Source organism: Trachemys scripta, chromosome 5 (assembly GCF_013100865.1).
Source record: "Trachemys scripta elegans isolate TJP31775 chromosome 5, CAS_Tse_1.0, whole genome shotgun sequence".
In the NCBI taxonomy this organism is placed as follows: Eukaryota; Metazoa; Chordata; order Testudines; family Emydidae; genus Trachemys; species Trachemys scripta.
Window position 1 is genome coordinate 124,744,341 of NC_048302.1, and position 23,186 is coordinate 124,767,526.

The following is a 23,186-nucleotide window of genomic DNA, read 5'->3' on the forward strand; positions in this document are numbered from 1 at the left end:
TTTGTCTGATTGGATTAGAATTCAAAGTGACCTTGGCAAATTAGAAAATTCGTCTGAAATCAACACGATGAAATTCATTGAAAACAAGTGCAAAGTACTAGACTGAAGAAGGAAATATTTAAATATGCAACTACAAAATGGGGAATAACTGGCTCAGTGTAATACTGCTGAAAAGGATCTGGGGGTTATAGTAGATCACAAATTGAGTTTGAGTCAACAATGTGATGCAGTTGCGACAAAGGCTAATATCATTCAGGGGTATTAACAGAAGCATCGAATGTAAGACATGGGAGGAATTATTCTTGGCACTGGTGAGGCTTCAGCTGCAGTACTGTGTCCAGTTCTGGGCACCACACTTCAGGCAGGATGTGGACAAATTGGGGAGAGGAGAGCAACAAAAATGATAAAAGGTTTAGGAAACGTGACTTGAGAGGAAAGGTGTTTAAAAAAAACTGGGTGTGTTTAGTCTTGAGAAAAGAAAATTGAGGGGGGACCTTATAAGTCTTCAAATATGTTGCCGGCTTTTATAAAGAGAACGCTGATCAATTGTTCTACATGTCCACTGAAGGTAGGACAAGAAGTAAATGGCTTAATCTGCAGCAAAGTAGATTTAAGTTAGATATTAGGAAAATCTTTCTCGCTATAAGGATAGTTAAGTTCTTGAATAGGCTTCCAACGGAGGTTGTGGAATCCTCATAATTGAGGTTAAAAAAAAAAAAAAACCCCAAACAAGTTGGACAAATACCTGCAAGGGATGGTCTAAATTTACTTGGTCCTGCCTCAATGCAGAGGTCTGGATTTGATGACCTGTCAAGGTTTCTTCCAGCCCTACATTTCTATGATTCTATGAAAGAATTATCTGTCACTAGTTTGCAAATATATTTTAATCTAAAACTTGTTCACCAGCATATTGGCCTTAAGGTACCGTGTGTTCTGCAGAAGATGCCGCTTATCATAGCTGTCAGTTCCAGTCCTAGTTGGTTTTGTCTCCGTTTTGGTTTTGTGTCAGTTTATTACTGAAATGTGTTGACATCACAACTGCTGAATCATGAAAGGCTGTTATAGAAAATGCTGCACATGTAAAATAAATTAGTCCCAACTTCTCCTACTTCCGTGCCACCTTGATGCCATCGCTAAATCCTGCTGAATTTTTTCTCTACATCTCCAAAATGTCTTCTTCACTTTTGTCCATATTCATCCCTGGCTTCAACCACTGCTATATCTTTCCACTATCATTAGGGTGATCAGCTAGCATGTGTGAAAAATCGGGACGGGGTGAGGGTGATAGGCGCTTATATAAGACAAAGCCCTGAATATCGGGACTGTCCCTATCAAATTGGGACATCTGGTCACCCTAACTATCATTATCTTAGCTCAACCTTCAATCATTCCAAAGTTGTCCTGTATGGATAATACGACGTGTCTGCCACATTAACCATGTCCGGGGTCTCTTAACATCCTTTCACTGACTTCTTCTTGCCTTCTTCACAAGAAATGCCCTTCCTTATTCTCACGTCCAAAGAGCTCTAAGACTAGCCCCTGCCTGCCTTTTGGCTCTCCACATAGTCAGTCCTTCCAAAGCCCAAAACAATCACTTCCACACCCTCTGATCTGGCCAACCAGCATCACTCATTGGCCTTTTCATTTCCTTCACCATCTCTTTTCTCTGTGCCTTCTTTCATACAAACTCCCTACTTCTGACACCTTCACTCTCACTCTGCTAAGCCTCCCGCTGCACTTCTTCATATCCCTCTTCTAAACTCACTTCTTCCACAAGGCCTGTTAACCAGTCTCCACCCTCCCTCAGCTTGTAGCGATAATGAGAGAAGTAAAACAAGCAAAAAGTTTACTGAACAACACTGTTTGGCTCAATCATTGGCTTCTCTTGCATCCCATTTCAAATCTGCTTGTTGTTTGCTCAGACTGTAATTTTCTCAGGCCTGGGTTTTTGTTTCTCTGTGTCATTAGAAAGTGTGTAGCATCCTTTGAATGCTACATAAATAATACCACATTATTTCAAGCTTTCTGTGTTACCTTATTTCTTTGTTACTTTACCCAGAGACCAACTGGCAATCATTGCAGATTCCAGAGTATTCGTATATGTTGTCATATAATATACACTATATTATTGTGTGTGTGGGTGTGTCTGTGTGCGCGCGCGCATGCAATATCCCACTTAATAAGTGAGGTGCTACATTCTGCATCAGCTTCAGTTTCTGAATGGTTTTAAGATGTAGCCCCATATAGAATATGTTAAAATAGTCTAATCTTGACGTGACAAAGGTATGAATAACAGTAGCTAGGCTTGTATCTGAAAGAACAGGTCACAACCTCCTGGCCAGCTACAGATGGTAAAAGCATTTAGATATTCTTGAAGATGAGCATAGAAGTACTTGGAATAATAGAAAGCCAATCTGGTTACTGCTACAGTTATCATTTAGCTGTAACCGGGAGTCTGAAATCACCCGTTAGTTGCAAACCCTGGTGACCAGCAGCAGATGCACGCCCTCAATCAAAGGGGACGATATTACCGATGGCTGCTTCCTGCTTTCCATCATCCTCTTAGTCTTGTCAGGATTCAGCTTCAGACAGCTTGCTTTCACCAGTGCCTCAGTCTTAGCTAGATGTTGTCTGAGGTGCTGAGTTGCATTGCCAATGTCAGACAAGATGCCAATATACAGTTAGCATTATCTGCGTACTGCAAATACCACACCCCTCAATAACACTCCACTTCTCTCGAGTATAAGGGGCTAGTAGAACAACGGGTGGGGGAACAGAATGTCACCCGTGCTGTCTATACTTATCATTTTGTTACTAATGAAATGTTGATGTACAGTTTGAACTAACCCTTGTGGTAATTTCCTTAAACTAGACTTATTTATTAGAAACATTTTCAGGATAGGAAGGAAAGCTGTTGCAGGCTGTAGAGTTGTGGTGTGTTGTTTGACAGTAATTTCAAAAGTAAACCCAAGGAAATTAATAGGCAACAGGTTTAAAACAAACAAAAGAAAGAACTTCTTCACACAACACACAGTCAACCTGTGGAACTCTTTGTCAGGGGATGTTGTGAAGGCCAAAATTATAACTGGGTTCAAAAAAAGAATTTGATAAGGTCATGGAAGATAGGTCTATCCATCACTATTAGTCAAGATGGTTGGGTCACAGTCCCATGTTCTGGGTGTCTCTAAACCTCTGACTGCCAGAAGTTAGGGATGGATCAGAGGGGATGGATCACTTGATAATTGCCCTGTTCTATGCATTTCCTCTGAAGCATTTGGCAGCGGATATTGTCAGAAGACTGGATACTGAGCTAAATGAATCATTGGTCTGACCCAGTGTGGCTGCTCTTACATTCTTAAACTCCTGGCCAATTCATGATGCAGTTTGTTCCTTGTACAGAGATTATGGTTAAATCTGGACCATCAGTTACAGCAAACTTTTCTCCCATTAAATTATTGTTGGCCAGTTTCTTCCCTCACACATGTACATGTGGCTCTCGGGCTAGGTCTACACTACCCGCCTGAATCGGCGGGTAGAAATCGACCTCTCGGGGATCGATTTATCGCGTCCCGTCGGGACGCGACAATCGATCCCCGAATCGGCGCTCTTACTCCACCAACGGAGGTGGGAGTAAGCGCCGTCGACAGAAAGCCGCAGAAGTCGATTTTGCCGCTGTCTTCACAGCGGGGTAAGTCAGCTGCGATATGTCGAATTCAGCTACGCTATTCACGTAGCTGAATTTGCGTATCTTAAATCGACTCCCCCTTGTAGTGTAGATGTACCCTCAGTGATTTCAGTGGGAGGCTCCACACATGCATTAGAAGGCTCTAATATATTAGTCTATACACCAAGACTGGTTGTAATGAACAGAAGGTTTCAGTTTTAAACTGGTCAGTCCATTCCAATAGACCTACCCATAATGTATTCCTAAGAGAGGTACAGGAAGATAGCATATGTAATACACTTTGTTCTTTACGAAATTACTGTTCACAGATTATGTACACTGATGTACACTTGAGCTATATAGGTCCTGAATCTTGAAAATATTTTAATTATACTAGAAGTTTGCGATATTTCTGATTTTCAAAGTATCAGAAAAATGTAGGGCTGGAAGGGACCTCCAGAAGTCATCTTGTGCTCCTTGTACTGTGGCAGGAACAAGTAAACATAGATCATTGCTGACTGGTGCTTGTCCAACCTGTTCTGAAAAGCCTCCAATGATTGCGATTTCACAACCTCCCTTGGAAACCTATTCCAGAGCTGAATTGCCCATATAGTTAGAAAGTTTTTCCTAATATCCAACCTAAATCTCCCTTGCTGCATATTAAGCATTATAAACAGATCCTCAAAAGCAAACAACTAGTATACACAGTCTTTTTTATTTAAAATATGTTTTGAAGACTTTGTCTAAAGTAGAAGTCCCCAGGGAAAAGCAAACAGCACCAGTGATATTGACTGACTGCTCAATATTCTAAATGTATCCATCACCAGACATTCCAGAATTACTGTGTTCGGGTTAAATGGTCAAGAAGAGACCTCCTTTTGTGGCTTCTTGTTTTTTTTTCAAAAAGAAACTGAAGAACACTGGGAAATCCCTTAAAACACAGTTGGAAAGGCATGGGATTTTCCTATCTTATTCTGTTGCATTTTGAGTAGACACAGATGTTACAAAATAAAACTTTCCGTTGATATTTTTGAGGCTGAGCATTGGCTTTCCTGGTGAGTCTAGTGATTCTGATACTTTTGAAATATCCTTATGTCTCAAATTCTCAACAAGCCTGATAGCTGAGTATAAAGTACAGTACAAATAGTTGTATTTCTTCAAAAATTCGTATTCCCAAACTCTCTTCACACAGCACATGCCAATCCCGTGATCTTGATTTTATATTACTTATCGGTGTATTATAATAAGTGAGATGAGGACCTCCCAGTACACATGCAAGGTGGGATCCTTTCCTCAAACCAACTTAAAACATGACTTAAGGAAATAATAAGAGAGGTAAGAAAGGGTAAATGAGGAAGAACTAAGGCAATATGGTAGATTGTATTATTTAGATTAGGAGTTGATTTTAGGCTAGGGACTGTCTTTTCATTATAGATGAGTGTACAGTGCCTACCACGGTAGGGCTTCTAGACACTATGCAGTACAGATATTAAACACAAGATGATCACTGCAGCTACTTAACAGGACTAGTGCATGTTATGATGGAGCTCCTTTGTTGATGGTTTAGCTATATCAATAATGAACAAATAAAAGACCTATGGCAGGTTTCTTGTAGGCATTACAGAATAAGTCCATCATCAAGAAGGATGTAAAAGTGGAAAGTACCATCTCAGAAAGTGCATGTGGGGCTGGGGGCAGGGACAGGGGCAAGTCAGGTGAGCTGAAAGAATTTTAAAGACTGCATAAACCGAAAACCAAGTTGGGAGGGTAGACTCATCTGCTAATAGCAATCGCAAAAATGTGAATGTTTTCAGTATTGAACTGTTTCTGAAATAATCATGTTGTCACAGCTTGATGTGTAGTGTGTCATAAATTCAGGCAGAGAGGGAACTTTAAAGAAATTATTTCGTATTAACTCAGATTGCAAACGTTCACTTAGCAACTTTTTATTAGAACTGACTGTGCAGACATGGGCAAAAATGGGTACTTTGCAGGGTAAGGTGGGTGAGGTAGTATCTTTTATTGGACCATCTTCTGTTGGTGAGAGAGACAAGCTTTCGAGCTACACAGAGCTCTTCTTTAGGTATTACCTCACCCATCTTGTCTCTCTCATATCCTGGGACTGGCATGGCAACAATTACACTGCAGGGAACAGTCTGGAACATCAGTGATTTGTCATCAGCACGTCCAGCAAATGGTGCCACCTGTTAAGCAGATCCAGGTTCCCATAGATCCCATACATTCCAGCTTTTGGCATTACAACTTGCCATTTTTTTTATATTTATGGAGCAGTCTTGTTGCTTTGTTTTGGTCGGGGATGGCATAAACTAATCCTTAAATATAAAGCTATGTAATGAGAATTTCTAATGGGACATGGGATGTCTCTTTTCTATGTTCTGTAAAATCCCATGTAAGTTTACAGCACCACATACATGTTTTGTAACAATAATTATACAAGTATGCCACTTCCTACCAGAAACATTCTCTTTGTTTGTATGTCTGTGTCATTCTAGGACGTGTTGGGCAAGCAGTAGCACTACGTGCAAAGGCCTTTGGCTTTAGTGTTCTTTTTTATGACCCATACCTCTCAGATGGCATTGAACGTGCTCTTGGACTGCAGCGGGTGAGCACTTTACAGGACCTGCTATTTCACAGTGACTGTGTAACCCTGCACTGCAACTTGAATGAACACAATCATCATCTTATTAATGACTTCACCATTAAACAGGTAACTATCCAAATGTAGGTTGGATGTAGTTTTATAATTACTGATTTTCTGCAAACTGTAGAGTTTCCCCATGTAAACATGCAAATTCAGATCTGTATTAATTTTCTCTTCCATCTGCTATTTCACTGTTTTGTTAAGCAGGGTTATATTTGGTTAAGAAATAGATGATATCTTATACAGTGTTATTTTTCATTCATTTTACTTGCTAATTTCTCTTTTGTGGAAATAGTGTGTTATGCTTGCTCGATTCGTTGACATGTATTTAAAAGCACTTCTGTTGTATCTTCAGGTACATACATCCTCTTTATATTAGTAACAAAAGTTGCACTTCACTTTTATACTTCAATTACAGTTTGAGTTTCCGTATCCCTAGCTTAAGGATCATGACTAACTGGCGACCCCTTGTGTTAAATCCTAATAGTTGCAGAATGTTTCCCTGATAATTGCTCACACTACAGTAGTAGCTTATTTGGGGAAAATAATATATAAAATGGATTTGGTCTTGGGATGAAGCATTCTAAAATTACTAAATACATAAACCATATCCAAATGTAGAACTGCAGCAATTGTTCTGTTTTGGAGAAATTCAGAAGGTAAACATTTTGGTTTTTGCATTCAATATTTATTTGCTGCCTCAAACCTTGGTATATATAATGTATTTTAAAAGGTGTAGCTTTTTTTAATATATGAGTGTGGCAATTATATAAGTAAAAATGGTAATTTGAACTAAGAAATCCTGTACGTTCATTTTGCATTGTTGGTGCTCTTTATACATTTATTGTATGAATTTGATAACACATAAAAGTTCTATGAAAGATATCTCTACTGAATTAAAATGATGATTGTTTGGCTTCTGAGAAATACCAAATACCTGCTATTCCCATGGACTTCATTGGGATTTCAGTATGAGTTGAGGATGCTCGACATCTCATAGGATCATGCCCTAATGTTAATGAGATGTAATAATAGATACTTTAATTGGACAATTGACTCTATGTAGAAAAATCCAAATAGAAGATCTGAGTTTAAAACTCGCAAAAGCTAGGAAATTCAGTGTGAAGGGAGCAAAGAAAGCTGTCCTCTGTCACGTCTTCATTCTAGACTTTTGTTCTGTTCAGTATAGATTCTTATACTACACTCATGTACATTATGATTACTCTTTCATTACATTATCATATAATACTGAGCAGAAAGGTCCTAGTATGTTAAGAAGCTCTGTGCGGGCAAACCCCTGCACCCACATGGAGATCCACTGAAATCTAGAAGACAGTTGACTTAATTTTTATATATATAAATTATCAAATTAGCCATCATTTTTATACCTACATATGCCATAGTTGGCCTATATGTCTTCAATGATAAAATATGCCACATTATGCAGTGTTGTGTGTTAATATAATGAACAGGTCTCATTTATATATGCACAAAGGGGAAAGTTGCAACCTGAACTGCGTGTTAATGGATCTTTTAAATTGAATATCCTTGAAATCTCTTTGAAAAGTTTAGGAAAGAGCCTCTCTTTCCTTATTAGGCTGACTTAGCCTCTAAATTATTTGGTGTATTGTCCAGCCAGCACATTTGGCCTTCCATCTCCTGTGTAGCTCAAGTAAACTGAGTCCAGGGCAATGAGTGCTCAGTGTTCTTTTCCTGAAGCAGAAATCATCTTTACCTGTTCATCACATTACAAATTTGTAAAGGAGACATTTTATTTATTGCAATATCTCTTGTAACTGCAATTATTATACACAGGATTAATTTAGGATAGCTGAAAAGAGGCATTCCTAATCTGCAACTACCATTGCAGTTGACTGTGACTCACATAGCTCACTCCCTCTAGAATACAATTATACATACACATTCTGTTTGGTTTTGATTTATCTTACTACTAGCTTTACAGCTGTATAAATAGCACTGGAGATGAAAAGTCAAGGAAGGTTTTTGTGGATGGAAAAGGGATTTGAGCGGTATCCACTATGATTAAAATTCCCAAGCTCTTTAGAGGATATATAAATGTTCTACACGATACTTAAGGCCAAATGCGTCCTGTCACTTTATGTGAGTGCTGAAGTGGGCAGTGCACACGTATGCTTCCCCGGAATCCGTAGATGTCCCCCTGCAGGGCTAAAAGACTGCAGGTGAGAGGGGTCAGACCATGGTTCGAGCGAGTGGATTGGCCAATATAGTACATGAATTCCGTTAGGATCTTACCAGATACGCGTAAATCTTAGCTGTTTTGTTTCCAACCATCCTATCAAACGACTTCGAGGAGATTCCTTCCCTTGCTCTTTTTCCTTTAAATACTCCTACTGTGCATCAGTTTGGCATTTCAAGCCCAGGTGTTAGTTGCAAAAGAGCAACTGATGATCCTGTAAAAATCCTTTGCGCGTTTAGAATAAGTTTTTAAAGTTCATTCACTATTCAAAAATCGTTTTTTGTTGTTTTTGTGATGATGGGATCAGCTCAAGATGGGGACTTGGGCACCCATCCTTATTTATGACTCCTAACATGCAAACACTTCTACCGTGCTCATTTTGATGCATGGAAATGTTTTGTTCCTGGGGGCAATTCTATGTCATTGACTTCTGGTGGGGAAACAAAGGGAAACTGCAAGAATGGTCATGCACCCCTCTCAGTCAATGCAGGCATGTCAGTTCGGGCACCTGGACCAGCCGGTAGAGACATAAATCACTGCCGGGGCGGTGGGGTTGGGCAGTCACGTATCTGTCCCTCTGACTTGCTATTGCAGCATGCTCGGTGTGGAAGGGCAGGGCTTTGGTGTGTTTCTGAAGAGGTAGTTGTGGGGCAGGCTCTGTCCCCCTCAGGCACAGCAGAATCTAGCAGCCTCCCTGCATAGTGAATTGTTCCCACTGTTCTTAGCGAATTCCCCCCAGGAGTTTAAAACAGTGTAAAAGTTTTAAGGCACATTGCTAAGTGGTGTAAAGGACAGAATGGCATCATAAATGCTTATGGGTGCTTTAGTGATTAGAGCTGGTCTAAATTTTTGGACTGAAAAAATGTCGGATCAAAATGTGCTCCATGAACTGTTTGCTGCTGACATTTCTGGAGATGGTCAGTAGCTAATATAAATTGTTACTTTGATTCCTCAGCCCTCACTTGCTCTTCAGTTGCCTGTGATGTAACACTGAGCATATGGCTGCATATATTTTTTGACTAATAACTAGAATTAAAGGGTCAAACCTAGCTACATTACTATTAGAGGAGGTTTGGAGATTTCCTTCAATGCTCCCCACTCCCATTCTCCATCCATTGTATTGTAGTTTAAATAAATTACTAAAAAAATAATTGAAACCAGGATGATTATATTGCGTATTTTGACAAATAAAACATGCAGAATTTTACAGAATTTAAAATATTGTGCGCAGAACTTTAAATTTTAGTGGTGTAGAATTTTTAATATTTTGGCACAGAATTCCCCCAGAAGTAATATTTGCAGGGTTGGGGCCTATGTATGGGACACATGCTATGGATCCTTAAGTATTGGTGTTGATTGACGTGAGACCCTGAAGTCTTTATTCCCACCTTCATTCTAGGCTATCATCTTTCTAATTTAAATCTCCATTTTGTGTTCATGTTGCGATTACATTATGGCATGAAGTCTTGTAGCTGAGACTGAGTGTGGAGGACCATAATGCTAATCTGAGCAACGCAGTTTACTTTACTCTTGCCAAAGCTCACAGCATTCCCAACCAATACCATTCCAGTGCCTTTTAATTGAATAAAACAAGAATTTCCTGGGTCTTGATTTGAAAAGTCTCATGGGGAGGGGGAAGTGAGTTTAAGTATCAGCAGTAAATAAAGTATAAATCTTCTACATCTTGTTAACTAAATCAAAAAGTCTTGGAAGATGCAAAATCATTGAGTTTTCTAAAAGATCCATTTAGCCTTTCATTTGCATAAAAGTTTAAAAACCACAAAATGTGATTTTTGTTTAGCAGTGTGCAATAGCTTCCGTCTCGTACAATTTCACAGTGAAATAAAAAAATAAAACAATCTGTCAGCTTCATTTGCATGTTTACTTCTTCTGGTCGTGTACTGCACAGTATGTAAAGCATTGGTTCTGTTACAAGACACCCTACTTATAAGAAACAAAACGTTATAAGTGCTGTGAAATATTATTTTACATTTGAAGCATCAAATTTTGTGGTACTTTCCAATGGAAAGGGAAGACAACTGGTGATAGGTTAATCCAGTTGAATAGCCTTTGTTGTAATGGATGCTTCCTTTGAGTAAATAATAATGCCACAACGATTTTATTTCATTTATTTTTATTTCATCATCCTTGTTTTTAACTTTCCCTAGATGAGACAAGGGGCTTTCCTGGTCAACACAGCTCGAGGTGGGTTAGTAGACGAAAAAGCACTTGCACAGGCCCTGAAGGAAGGAAGGATACGAGGGGCAGCCTTAGATGTACATGAGTCAGAACCATTCAGGTGCTTTTCCTTTTTTTTTATTTTTATTTTTTTTTATATTTTGTTCACTTTCTTATTTTTAAGTATTAGTGCATGATGCATCCAACAGCAATGAAGCAAAGAAGCGTTCCTTCCACCTAGTAGTTGAATCCTCTGTAGTAAAGCAATATGCATCTGTGCAGCTCTGGATTAATGCAAATGCAGATGGAGCTTTTGTACACAGTCAGGAGGGAGCAGAAAAAAAGTTAAATACAAGATTTAAAAAAATGTAATGGGGGGTAATTCAGTAGTGAAATGCACTGCCCTGCACCAAGAACCCAAGTTCAAAGGCTGGGCATGGCCTTGTGCCTCACGGCCTGGAAAAGAACACACTCCTCTCCTGTCATTGATAGGAGGAAGGCCTGGCCAGCTCTCCCTGCCAGAGGAAAGTTAGTGGTGGTATAAGTACTCTTCAGTAAGGTGGGGGGAATTGAGATTTTTTTGGAAAAACTATCCTTTTATGAAGGTGTATGGGTGTGACCTTGACACCTCATTGCATAGATTTCGTATCCATCCAGATTCTCTCTACTGGGTACCTGAGAATTATAAGCAGGCAAGTTTGTGGAATTGAGAGAGATGACCAGAGTCCAGATATTTTTGCTACCGTTAGTAGAATTGGTGACACACTATTTAGTTTGCTGAATACCATTAGGAAGTCCACAGTTGCAGCCACAAATGTGCCAGTGTCTCCAGTTAGTAGTTTTGGTGGTATGATTTAAACACAGAAAATACCATTACAGTCTTTCTATGAGTCCTGAGCCTGACCTCTGAGTTTGAGAGTGGTTTGCAATGGATTAAACCTAGGAACTGACAATCGTGCAGTTGCTGGATGCAGACAGGAAGAAGCCTGTATTTCTTATTAGATGGTTTAAACTTCTACAATTCTCATAACTCTTTGAAGAGGAACAGATTCAGGACTTGAGGATAGGTTATAGAGACATCTGGTTTGTGATTTTCCTCTCATCAGATGTCTGAGACATCTGAGATAACCCTTTTAAAAATAGTGATAAAGGGTCCTTCCCTGTGGAGTCTTTGCATCTGTAGTATACAGGATGCCACACCAAAAAAAATTTCTTATTCTGGCCCTGCATTTGTTTACTTCTAAGTGTAACCATTACAACAGAGCAATACCGTGAGCAAAACCACAGTCTAATATCCATGGGGCAAAATTCTGCTTTCAAATATCCCCATTCCTGCCATCAGATCTGCACAAGCAAATCCTTGCATCCACAAGAAGCCCCATTGACTAGAGTGGGGAGTCCCTATAGGTTCAGGGGTCCATCAACATAGATTTAAGTGCAAGATCAGGGCCATAGTTTCCTTGGGCTTCAGTGTGTGTTGTCTGAGGACAACATTTAGTCCGTAGAGACTAACCGTTGTTGTGCAAATATTATATTGGAGAAAGTTTTGGCAGGTATTTTAAACTAGAGATGAAGTCTGTCACTTTAAGAATTTCTGCCAACTCTGAGAGCAGACTTCTGTCTAAAAATATTTACTCTCCTCTTGTTGCAAGTAACACTTCAAGATTATTATAACTGAAAGAAATTGGAGGGGGAAAGTGTCACTATTTTCTCCGTTTTAGTTTGTACATTTGACAGCACTTTTTGTATAGTCGGTTTCATTGCTTCCCCTGGATAGTCAGTCAGTTAGTCCATCTCTAGTATTGTTAGGTGGGTTTTTCACACTGCAACAGGAGAGAGAAACTAATTAAAAACAGGAACATGTGAAATAGGAAAAAATTGTCAGGGGGATACAGACAAGTGTATTACCTGGAACTAATTTCAACTCCTTTTTTTTTAATTGAATAGATTTCAAGCTAACAGTGTCTCTTTTAAAGAAACAAAGCTTTGTTTAGGGGTGTACAAATGATGATAAATTTTGTCATAATGGACCCAAATTGAGTCATTTCTTGAACCGATGTTGGGGTTGGGCTCACCATATCCTTTTCTCTATCTGAGTGTGAGTGGCACTGGACAGAATCTAGTGCTGCTTTTTCTTTTATGCCACCCCTTGAGTCCAAGGAGAATAATTGTTACTTACACAACTAGAATATTGTTATTTACACAACTAGAAATATATCAAATTAACTGTAAAATTAAAAACAAATCCACCCCAAAAGTATTGGTACAGTTCATCCTGTGGTTGTAGCTGTTAATTCTAAAAATATGCAAAAATCCCCTCATTCCCCATTCCCCCCCAAACGTGTATTTTTGTCATTTGATCTTGTTTTAAAATTTCATTTAGCTTTAGTCAGGGTCCATTGAAGGATGCACCAAACCTGATCTGTACCCCACATGCAGCCTGGTACAGTGAACAAGCTTCAATTGAGATGCGGGAGGAAGCAGCACGAGAGATCCGTAGGGCTATCACAGGTACTCACTTCCCATACTTGTTCCTTCACTGAATATTTTCTTGATTAAACAAATATATCGATTTTTCTCTTTGTTGGAGTTTTCGAAATTAAGGTGGGCCAAACTGGGTTTTCTTTACCTCTTCAAGCAAGGAGGAATTGCCCACCAACTCTGCCCAGCGCTACTAATTGTTTTGGTACATTGCAGTAATAAACAGAAGTAATGAGACAGGAAATAATTTATTTTTAGGGCAGTCAATTAAAAAAAATAGTTGCAATTAATTTTTTAATCGAATTAATTTGTTTTGAGTTAATCGGTTGAGTTAACTGCCGTTAATTGACAGCCCTAATTATTTTTCCAAATGATTTAGAGTGTACCCTGTCACCAAAATCACCCTCTTTTTCTTGCTGGAGGTGTCTAGCGACCTTTTCCGTGGTTTTTCTTCAGGTCTGAAGCCACCCTTTTGTAGCCTTTCTTAGCTGTCCTCTGACACTTACCATCGGTGCTGTTTCTTTTGTTCTATTCTCTCTTGGCTTCTCTCTACCTTCCACAATTCATCCAAGTCTGTATTTAAATGCATCTTGGATTCCAGCATCTGAAGGGGTAATTTTCGAGGATAAAAAAATCACTTCAACTCTGAGTTCCTAATAACTCCAGTATCACAGCAAACCATGTAAATGTTAACTGTTTATATAGGAAAAATCTGTCAAACCTTCAATACGAAATACTAATAAAATAAGGAGAAGTTTGGGCAACTTGGTTTCAATTTGAATCCCATAGAGTCCAAAATAAACGGTGGCGTTTTGTGTGCTGGAAAAGGTTTCACTAATCACTGCTGTCAGTTCTTTAGAATTTGGTAATTTTTTTTGTCTCTGTGCAGTTCAGATTGAGTGCTCTGCAGATATTAAGACCCATCTATTTCACTTGCACAGTGGTTGAGTGCCAACACATTTCTGTGCAATTCAGGAAACTCTGCTGGCGGGGATTCTAGTGCCATAAATTAATGGAGGTTGGGTTTTTTGCATAAGAGTTACATTCTTGATCTCTGGGATAGGATGTGCAAACCACCTTACATTTCTAGGATGGCCAATCAGTGAGACAGCATTGGTGGTGGGAGTCGTTCTTAGGTCTGGGGTATGGGATATGAATCAGTTAGCTAAACAGAGGAACCAGGTGGTCATATATTAAAAGTTTACAATAGCCCACACACAAATGTGCATGGGAAAGGCTCTGGAACAGGATGGTTGTAATATCAAAGTTAGAAAGCATTGATTTATATTAAAGCTGTTGTCACTTCAACCTTTTGCACATCATTTGTAGTAAGATTAAAATGAAGCCAACATTAGGGTGTTGAGAAGATATTGGATTTCAGCAGAACAAGTGTAGAAAAGATACAGAAAGTATGGGGTGAAATTGAGTAGATGAAAGCCATGGGAGGAACAGAGAGAGAGAGAGAATAATTGGAAAAAGACCATATAATAAATGACTGCATGTCTCAGTAATATGCGTGCCATCTGAAGATAAACACAATCAGATTTGAAAAAAAAAAATACTAGTGTCGTTGTGCGGTAGAAAAAAGTGCAAAGGAATAAGCATGGGTAAGGAAAAAAACCTAACGCCCACAGATCATGAATGTAGATCAGCTCTGAAAAAAGGGAGTGTGACGGAGAAAAGTCAAAGTCACAAGTCGAAAGAAGATTTAAAATAAACTACAGTCCAAAATAAATGTTAGCAAAGGGGACTGATGTCTAAATGGCAGCCAGGCTAATCTGTTGATTGGAAAAGATCAATATATGAAATTAAATGCATCTTTTGTCTCAGAATTCCCCAAAAGGAGGATGCATGCAGGATAGGTGCCAAAAAAAAGAGACCGGATCCAGTCCAGGTCCCATTAAAGTCAATGGAAATACAATCATTTACTTCAATGGGAGCGGGATTAGTAACATCTATTTTACAGTAGGGAACCAAGATCATCCCAAAACTGATGTTCAAGAATCTGATACAGCACTCATTGAAATGATTTGGGAGGAGTCTTTCCATTTTCTTCAGTTAATGATACATCTGGCCCTAAAAAGCTGAAGAGTTGTAACTTGAAGACTGCATGAAGTCTAAGCAAATATGCTGAAGGAAGTGGTTAGAGAGAGCAATCATCAGATGTGCTTAAATTTTCCTTTAGAGATGTAGGAAATACTTGGCGACTGAGAGATGAAAATGTGCTATGGATATTTAAGGAGGAATTTGAGTAAGAAAGAGGGTAAATAAGAGGCTGGGGTGAAATTCTGATTCCTTTCAAGTCCATGGCAAAACTCCCATTGACTGCAATGGAAGTAGGATTTCATCCCAGATTTTCAGAAGTGTATGTTCGCTATTACCGGGACAGATGCAGGAAGAAAAGGTCAGAGACTGAGAGAAGAAGACTGCAGTGTTGGAGCCGAAGGACAGTCAGAGTATGGATACAGGTTTTTGCAATTTGGGAAGGATGGACTTTAGATATGACACAGGTAAAAGAGTGACAGGATTTAGCAAGAGGCTGGATGTGGGAGAGAGTAATCAAAAGCGACCCAGAGATTTATAATATGTGTTGTTATTTATACCATATCGTATACTTAAACTTTATTATTTAGTATACATGATACAACATGAAATAAAACATGGATATATTTCCTACCCATTCTCTAGGTCGTATTCCAGACAGCCTGAAAAACTGTGTTAACAAAGATCATTTGACTGCAGCTACACCCTGGGCCAGCATGGATCCAGGAGTTGTTCATCCAGAGCTTAATGGTGCTGCATACAGGTAAGGATACTTAAATAGAAAAGGAAATGTCTCTTTATCTCAGAGACAACTGTTCCAGCTTAAAGAAAAGAAAGAGTCACCATTTAATAAAAGGGTTTTGTGAAATTATTGTTGGATTAGACCTCTGTGTGTGTGTGTGTGTGTGTGTGTGTATATAGAGAGTGATTTTTATTACTATATAATTGCTACATACATGATTATGATTGACTGAAATCAGTGATGAAATGAGTCAGTATGCTTCTATTCGTTACCTCTTCAGAAGGCACCAATGCCAATGTTTGGAACAGGGCAGATGGTATGTGAAAGGGAAGTAATCCTGACTGGCTGCAATCAGTTCAGTGGAAGCTAATGTTCATTTTGCTGAAGGTGGTAATATGGCTGTAAGCCACAGCAGGGTTATGTTAATAAGCTATTGGTACACATCTTAGTTGCTTTTAACCCCTTAAGATGTGTATAAAAAGCCCACCAATGCACTTTCTGGAGTAGCTCTTTGCTATTATAATCGTATATGGAGAGAGTATTGTCTTAATTGTACATTTCATTTATTTTTTAAATGTTCTTTGCAAAGCATTTTTGGGACTAGTCAGTATATCCTCCCGCTGTAAGTAGTAGTTCATAGTACATTGATAAGATAAAATAGGCAGAAGTTTATAAATATTATTTCACTACCATTTTGAATATCTCTATTGTTTGCTTAGTTTATCTCTTTTTTTGTAAATTCCTGGGACTGTTTTGACGGCTTTTTTCCGTCTCTTTATCTGCTGATGCCTTAACAGTGGCTGTTCATGGCTCCAAACCAATTTCAAGCCATTTACTTTTATAAAAAGCAGATGCCCAGTCTTGCAACTCCTAGTTTAGATTTTACACTATGAATTGGGTTGAAAGTGGTTTACAAGGTCACGAAACTGCTGCTGTGAAGCAGTGTCTTGAGGGAGGGGGCAGTTCAAAACTGTCATAATTCTCCTTCAGTCCTTCACTTTTTTTCCTTATCTTTCCCCAGCTTCCTTTCCTCCCACATGCTCCAGGGGCTGTTTATTTTCTTTGCCCTCCCTATCAGCATTTTCCCTCCCTCATAATGAGTGAAGGGCTGTTGTGTGTGTATGTCTGTGTGTGTCAGTGATGAAGCCCTAGCTGTACACCAGCGGAAGCACAGTTGTAACATCATCCGAAAGATCCAAGTGACTAATCAGAATGTAGCTTTGGGCTGACAGGACCATGTCCTGAAAGATAGATAGGTATTTGAAATCTATTGGTTCCTACGTGTCTAAATACCTTCAGGAACCAGGTCTCAGGGTCCAATGCCATCATCTATATATTGGCAAGTATTCTGTGCTTCAAGGAAAATATTAACTTTGTCTCGATCAAAATCTTGATATATACATACAGATCAGAACAATTTGTAATTTATTTATTTTTGTTAAATGTGCCTATCCATTGCTCTAAGTACAAGAATACAACATATCAAAGAATAAAGCTATTTTTACTTGCCTCAACATAAAATTAAGCATAGGTGTAACTGTATGCATGGAATAATTTCGTTTAGAGGATAGTTAAGCACATGCATAAGACTTGACAGGATCAGAGCTTTAATATGTATTTAATTGGAGTAATATTTTGATGGAACAGGAAAATTGAGAGTTCATGCATTCATTTTTTTTTCCAAACGCGTGGTAAAAATTTAAAACATTTCACAACTTCATTTGCCAGTTTCAAAGGAAAATTTGTAATATTTCCATAAATACAAACAGCTTTTGCATTTAGTTAAGATTTGCTAAATTCAGTAGAGAGGGCAATACTACTGAGTGATTGAGAAGAAAGTACTGTACAATTTCTTAATTTGGAGGAAGGTTTCTGAAATAACAATTGTATCTGTACAAACCAATGTAGGATATTCTTTAAGAAATGCCAATGGGAACAATTTCCATATTGGTTATGGTGATACAAAAACATATGGATTTGAGGCTTTATGAAAGAATTAATTTCAGTAACAGTACTTGCTAGTTTTAAATTCCATGCTGCTTTTAACACAAAAGTTAAATTGGTGGTTTGAAACAAGTATTTCTGTCTTATCTTCTTTTTCCAGTATGAGACTTTCATTCAGCCAGTTGAGTTGTGCAGTCTTTCACTAGGAGCATGATTTTTCAGATGTGCTAAAAACCATGTGGATAAGAATGTGGATGATCATTTATATGTATAAAATGCAAATATGCTTTTTGGTGGACTAAAACTAACAAGAACATTTAATCCTGGAAATATCATTATTTGAATAGTGATAAGGGATAGAACTCCTAAGTGAATCAAATCTGTTGTTATTACAAGCAAATAAGAACATTCAGCGATTACCAGCTGAACATAATCCAGATCAAATGCCTTTTGAAAGTCATAATATCCTGCAGAAAAGAAATCTCTCATTTATTGTATGCTAAACATGGATAGTTGGTCTGTTAAGAAGGTCAGGCAAAGAGGACTGTAGTTACTCTTCCAGAAGCAAAGATTAATGATGTTCCGAGAAGTTTGATGGATTATGCAAGAGAAATGGGAAGGAACCAACCTATATGTAATAGTCTGAGTTCTCAGGTAAAGTAGAGGCATACACTGCGGTGTATTATTGTTGTATATTCATTATTGGACTACTTATTAAATAATACACCTCTGCTTACTGTGACACAAAGTGCAAGATACAGCCAGATACATTGACATGGCCCACAGTAGAGACAGAAATCATGCAGTTTACAGATATTGAAATGTCTTCTGCCTTCAAACAGATACAAGACAAGAATAGCATAACCATACTTTAGATATTGTTGTGACCTATACTGGAATAAATTATACAATGAATAGCATGTTAAAGAGTATTTAAAGCGTGATTCACACACTCTGCCTGGAAGAGAGAATCTTTACTTAGATTATAAACGCTTTGGGATGGAGACATTCTCTTGTCACGTGTTTTTACAGCACCTAGCACAATAGGCCTGGGGCCTCTAGGTGCTCCTACAATGTGAATAATAATAAAGTGGATTAAACTGAAAATGGATCAACAGTTGATTGTTAATCCCAGGTCAGAAGGTTAGAGATTTTGGTATAAAGTGCTATGTGGCGGGGAGCAGATTGACAAAGGTGAGATTAGCTACATCTTGGTTCTGCTGGGGCAATTAGATTAGTTTGACACAATTACCTGGCTTGTTTTTTGGATTATTGATGCCAGAGGTGAAGGGTTGGGAGAGAGGGACTGTAAAGCTCTGGATAGAATGCATCTGCTGATTAACAGTGTAAGAGAGAATGAAACAGTGACGCAAAGAGGGCTACAAATGCCAGATGCATATATAAAATGACTGCTGAATTTACATGGCATGTGTTTAAAGGTAAGATTGATTAAAAGGTTGGAATAACCCTGTTATAGTTAAATCAGGGAAAATAAAGTAACGAGACAGAATTTATCAAAAGATCATGGCAAAATAAATTGAGGGTACAGGCGCAGTATTAGTGAGGCAAAGTGTAGCATCAGCAAAGAGACATGTTATCAGTATTTTGGTTGATATAATGCACAGTTTAGATTCAGGACAAAAGAGTAATTGTATGACTCTTGGATGTTAGATTTATAGGAAACATTTTTCTGGTAAGAGGGGTTGAAGGTCAGAATTTGGATCACAGGACAGTTTATTACCAGTCTTATTTGGGATTACTGTGCAAACACTAAAGGTGATGTGATATTCTGCAGGCAATGCATGATTTTCTCCACAGAGTTTGAAACAAACCAAGTTCATAACAAAGCTGTGATTAGTAGAGACTCCTGACCTAGAACCTATATGGTTTAAATGGTAGAGGCTTTCTGGAAGGAAATTTTCTGTGAAGAGAACACAACTTTGGAATTTGCTCCCTTCCTGATTTGTCAAGACCAGATTTGTTGACTGAGTGGGCATGTTGACAGGACAGTGTATTTCCATGAGTATTTGAGGAACCGGCAGATTGTGAGGGGTTGATGTTGGAAGCTGGAGAACCTTTGTTGCAAGGGCTGCTATGTTGGGGGTGTCTTTTAATTTGAGAATTATTGTCCTCTCATGGTATGTATTTTACTTTTTGTACAAAACACAATTGAATAAACCCTTTTCAAAATTAAATATGAATAAATAAAACAGTACCCAGTTGTAAGGTATTCATAGGCTTTGAAGCAAATTTGACTTAATAAGATTCAAATTGAAGTACTGAAAGTAGGAACTAATTTCATTTGCAGTTGCCAATTAGTTCTAAAATAAACTCTCTGGAGGGGCAGACTAGCGCTCTGTAAATTAACACTTGCAGAGTCCCACCTGTTGGGTGTGGGTGGGGGATGAGGAATTAAATTTGTTGGCCTACAGATGGTATGATCCTCTAAATCAACAGATATCCCAACATTAGGAACAACATTATCATCTATGGAAGCTTCCACCAAAGTGACCAGGGCAACAGATGATAACTTCCTGGCCTACCATGTCCTCCGCAAAAGCCATTCAGCGCTTTAGTTGTATGGTGTTTGTGATGGGAATCTTCTATGGGATTCAGGTGATGAAGTAGAAAAGCTGCTTGCATTCTGCTTCCCCTCCTCTGAGTTTGCTGGCCAGTGGAGCCAAATTCCACCCTGATATTTAGAAAAGTTTCAATAGGCTCCAGTTGTAATTCCTGCCTTTTAAGTCTAAATGAGTAATAGGCCTGCAGATTATGTGGCTACTTTTAAAATAAGCAACCTCATTAAGGCCCTTGGGTAACAAAATGCTAGTTGAAGACAACAAAAGACAAGTGCATGTTTTTATGATTGGAATGGGAGAGAGAATTATAGGATACAATACGTGGTTGGTATGAGATAACCCCTAAAGGTGAATCGTAGGCATTTGGCTGAAGAGTAACATTTTTTTGGTAACATCACAAAAGAGGATAGACATATATAGCTGTTGTTTAAATGTCAGCAGCACAGAATCTAGAGATCATGAGCTGCAGATTCACCATGTTCGGTGTCCTGATAATATCACAGCCACCATAAAACCAGACTGAAAATGTTCATCTCTTCCAGACCTGTACAATATTTAACCTTGATGCTTGTCCATAAAAAGTAACAGCACTGAAGAACTGTTCACAGTTCTTTATTTGGGACCCCCATTCCTTCCCACATACCGAAGGTCTCTAGCAAGTTTGAAGTTCAAAAACCAAATCAAGTTTTTAGGGCCTGATTTTGCCACCCTTAGACTGAATAGAGCCTTACTCCATGAGTAGTCCCATTCGTTTAAATGAGGCTACTCATAGGCTAAGATATTCCACTGTGTTTTATAACACAGTCCTAGCTGGCTAAGTTTGTACGTTTATTTTAAAAGAAAAGACATTGTTTCAGATTCACATGATCTTGAAACCCATTCAACTGATTTCAAAACTTTACAAAAGAATCCTTTGGTATGCTTCAGTCCCAAAGGAGAAATTCAGACAAGCCATGATGAAAGGAAAATAAGGAGATAGGGTCATGGCACCCAATGAAGTCAATGGTAAGACTCCCAGTGACTGTGAAGGGTGAGGATCATAACGTCAGAGCGGAATGGATCTTTCCATTATTGTTTTTGATACGTATGTTGTCACTCATGCTGTCAGATGAACCAGCAAGCCAGGAATCTGAAGGGATTAGCAAATTCCCATTTCTAATCTGGTTAAAGTAAAGCGTTGATTATCTTATTAACAACACCTGCATATGATGCCATCATCCTGAGCTTTACATACACAAAACAAAAATCGTTGCCATTCTCCTTGAAGATGGCACAATTCCTGGGCCAGGTGGGCTTTGCCATCAGCCATCTCTGAATTTTAATTGTTCTCATTTTCCTCTCTTAGCAGGTATCCCCCAGGTGTTGTAAGCGTGGCTCCAGCTGGCATACCTACAGCAGTAGAAGGAATAGTTCCCAACCCCATGTCTTTATCACACGGCCTTCCTGCTGTGGCCCATCCACCACATGCTCCTTCCCCTGGCCAAACAGTCAAACCAGAAGCTGATAGAGACCACCCAAGTGACCAATTGTAGCCTAAGAAAACAGCATTCCCAACATTGGAGATTTCAACTTCAGAGAGTGTATGGAAAAAATCTGGATTTTGAATAAAGGCAAAACCATGAACTTACAGGAGGAGACAATAATTGTTTTAGAAACTGGTCCAATATACAGTATACAAGGAAAAGGTGGGAGACAAAAAGAAGATTCGGAAACGTTTTTTCCTCCGTATAAATTGTAGTTTGTCCCTGTCCAGTGGACTGATTCACTGTTTCTGTGTCCTATGGGTTCTTTGTTAAGCAAGAGAAGTTAGTAGTTAATTATATCATGAATGTACTTGTCTGTGTACAGTTTTTAGAACATTAAAAAGGGTTTGTTTTGCTTAGCTGTCAACAAGGAAAAAACACATAAGGGAGGCATTCAACAAACCAATTTTGAGATTAAAATCCTTTCTTTTATATGTTAAAACATGCCCAAAAATGAGGCAGTTGGCAAACTTCTCAGGACAATGAATTTTTCCCATTTTTCTTTCTACGCCACACAGTGCATTGTTTTTTCTACCTGCTTGTCTTATTTTTTAGAATGATTTAGTAAACAAAAGAAAAAACAGTTTCTCCTTATTTTGGCATGAATTCCCTTATTTCAAAATGAATACAACATTGCAAAGAGATTTTGAGGAAAAAAAAGGTTTTGTATAAACAAGCATTGTGCTTTTTGTCACCAGTTAAAGTATATATTATTGGTGGTTTGCGAAAAAGGCACTAGACTACTGAAAAGTAGCAGCATTTCATTGCCTACATTGATTCCTTCCTGGTAATGTGGTAGGCTAGCAATATTTTTGGTTAAAATCATGTTTGTGACTGTAACCATTTGTATGAATTATTTTAAAGAAATAAAAATCCCAGACAAATATCATATGTGTAAAAATTTTTATTTCTAGTAACTGTTTATTCAACTTTTATTAGGTTTCTTAGATGTAATTTTTTAAAGGATGCTGTCAAGTATTTCATTTCTAGCTTTACTTTGTTCTTCATTGTTTGTAATACCCTCTTGGGAGCTTGAAAAATAAAAATTCTTTCCATGCCATTTTTCCCCTTTCCATTTCATAAATGTTGATCTTTACCCTGTGTTTCTAATGAAGTTTGAAATTAAGATAGCTTTTGATTTACTTCCTCGTT

General features: G+C 38.4%; 1 protein-coding gene across 12 annotated transcripts in view; it reads left to right on the top strand.

Annotated features, from left to right (window-relative positions):
• Window positions 1–22,923, top strand: part of CTBP1 (C-terminal binding protein 1) — a 408,882-nt gene extending 385,959 nt beyond the window's left edge. For 10 of the 12 annotated variants that reach the window (XM_034770880.1, XM_034770890.1, XM_034770889.1 and 7 more), the window contains 5 exons: window positions 6,178–6,392; window positions 10,713–10,843; window positions 13,106–13,233; window positions 15,892–16,009; window positions 21,857–22,923. In XM_034770880.1, coding sequence (XP_034626771.1) covers window positions 6,178–6,392; window positions 10,713–10,843; window positions 13,106–13,233; window positions 15,892–16,009; window positions 21,857–22,043 — 779 coding nt within the window. In that variant the 3' untranslated portion in view covers window positions 22,044–22,923. The remainder of the gene's footprint in view (window positions 1–6,177; window positions 6,393–10,712; window positions 10,844–13,105; window positions 13,234–15,891; window positions 16,010–21,856) is intronic. The other 2 variants (XM_034770882.1, XM_034770881.1) reach the window with 2 other exon arrangements.
• Window positions 22,924–23,186: the final 263 nt, after the last annotated feature.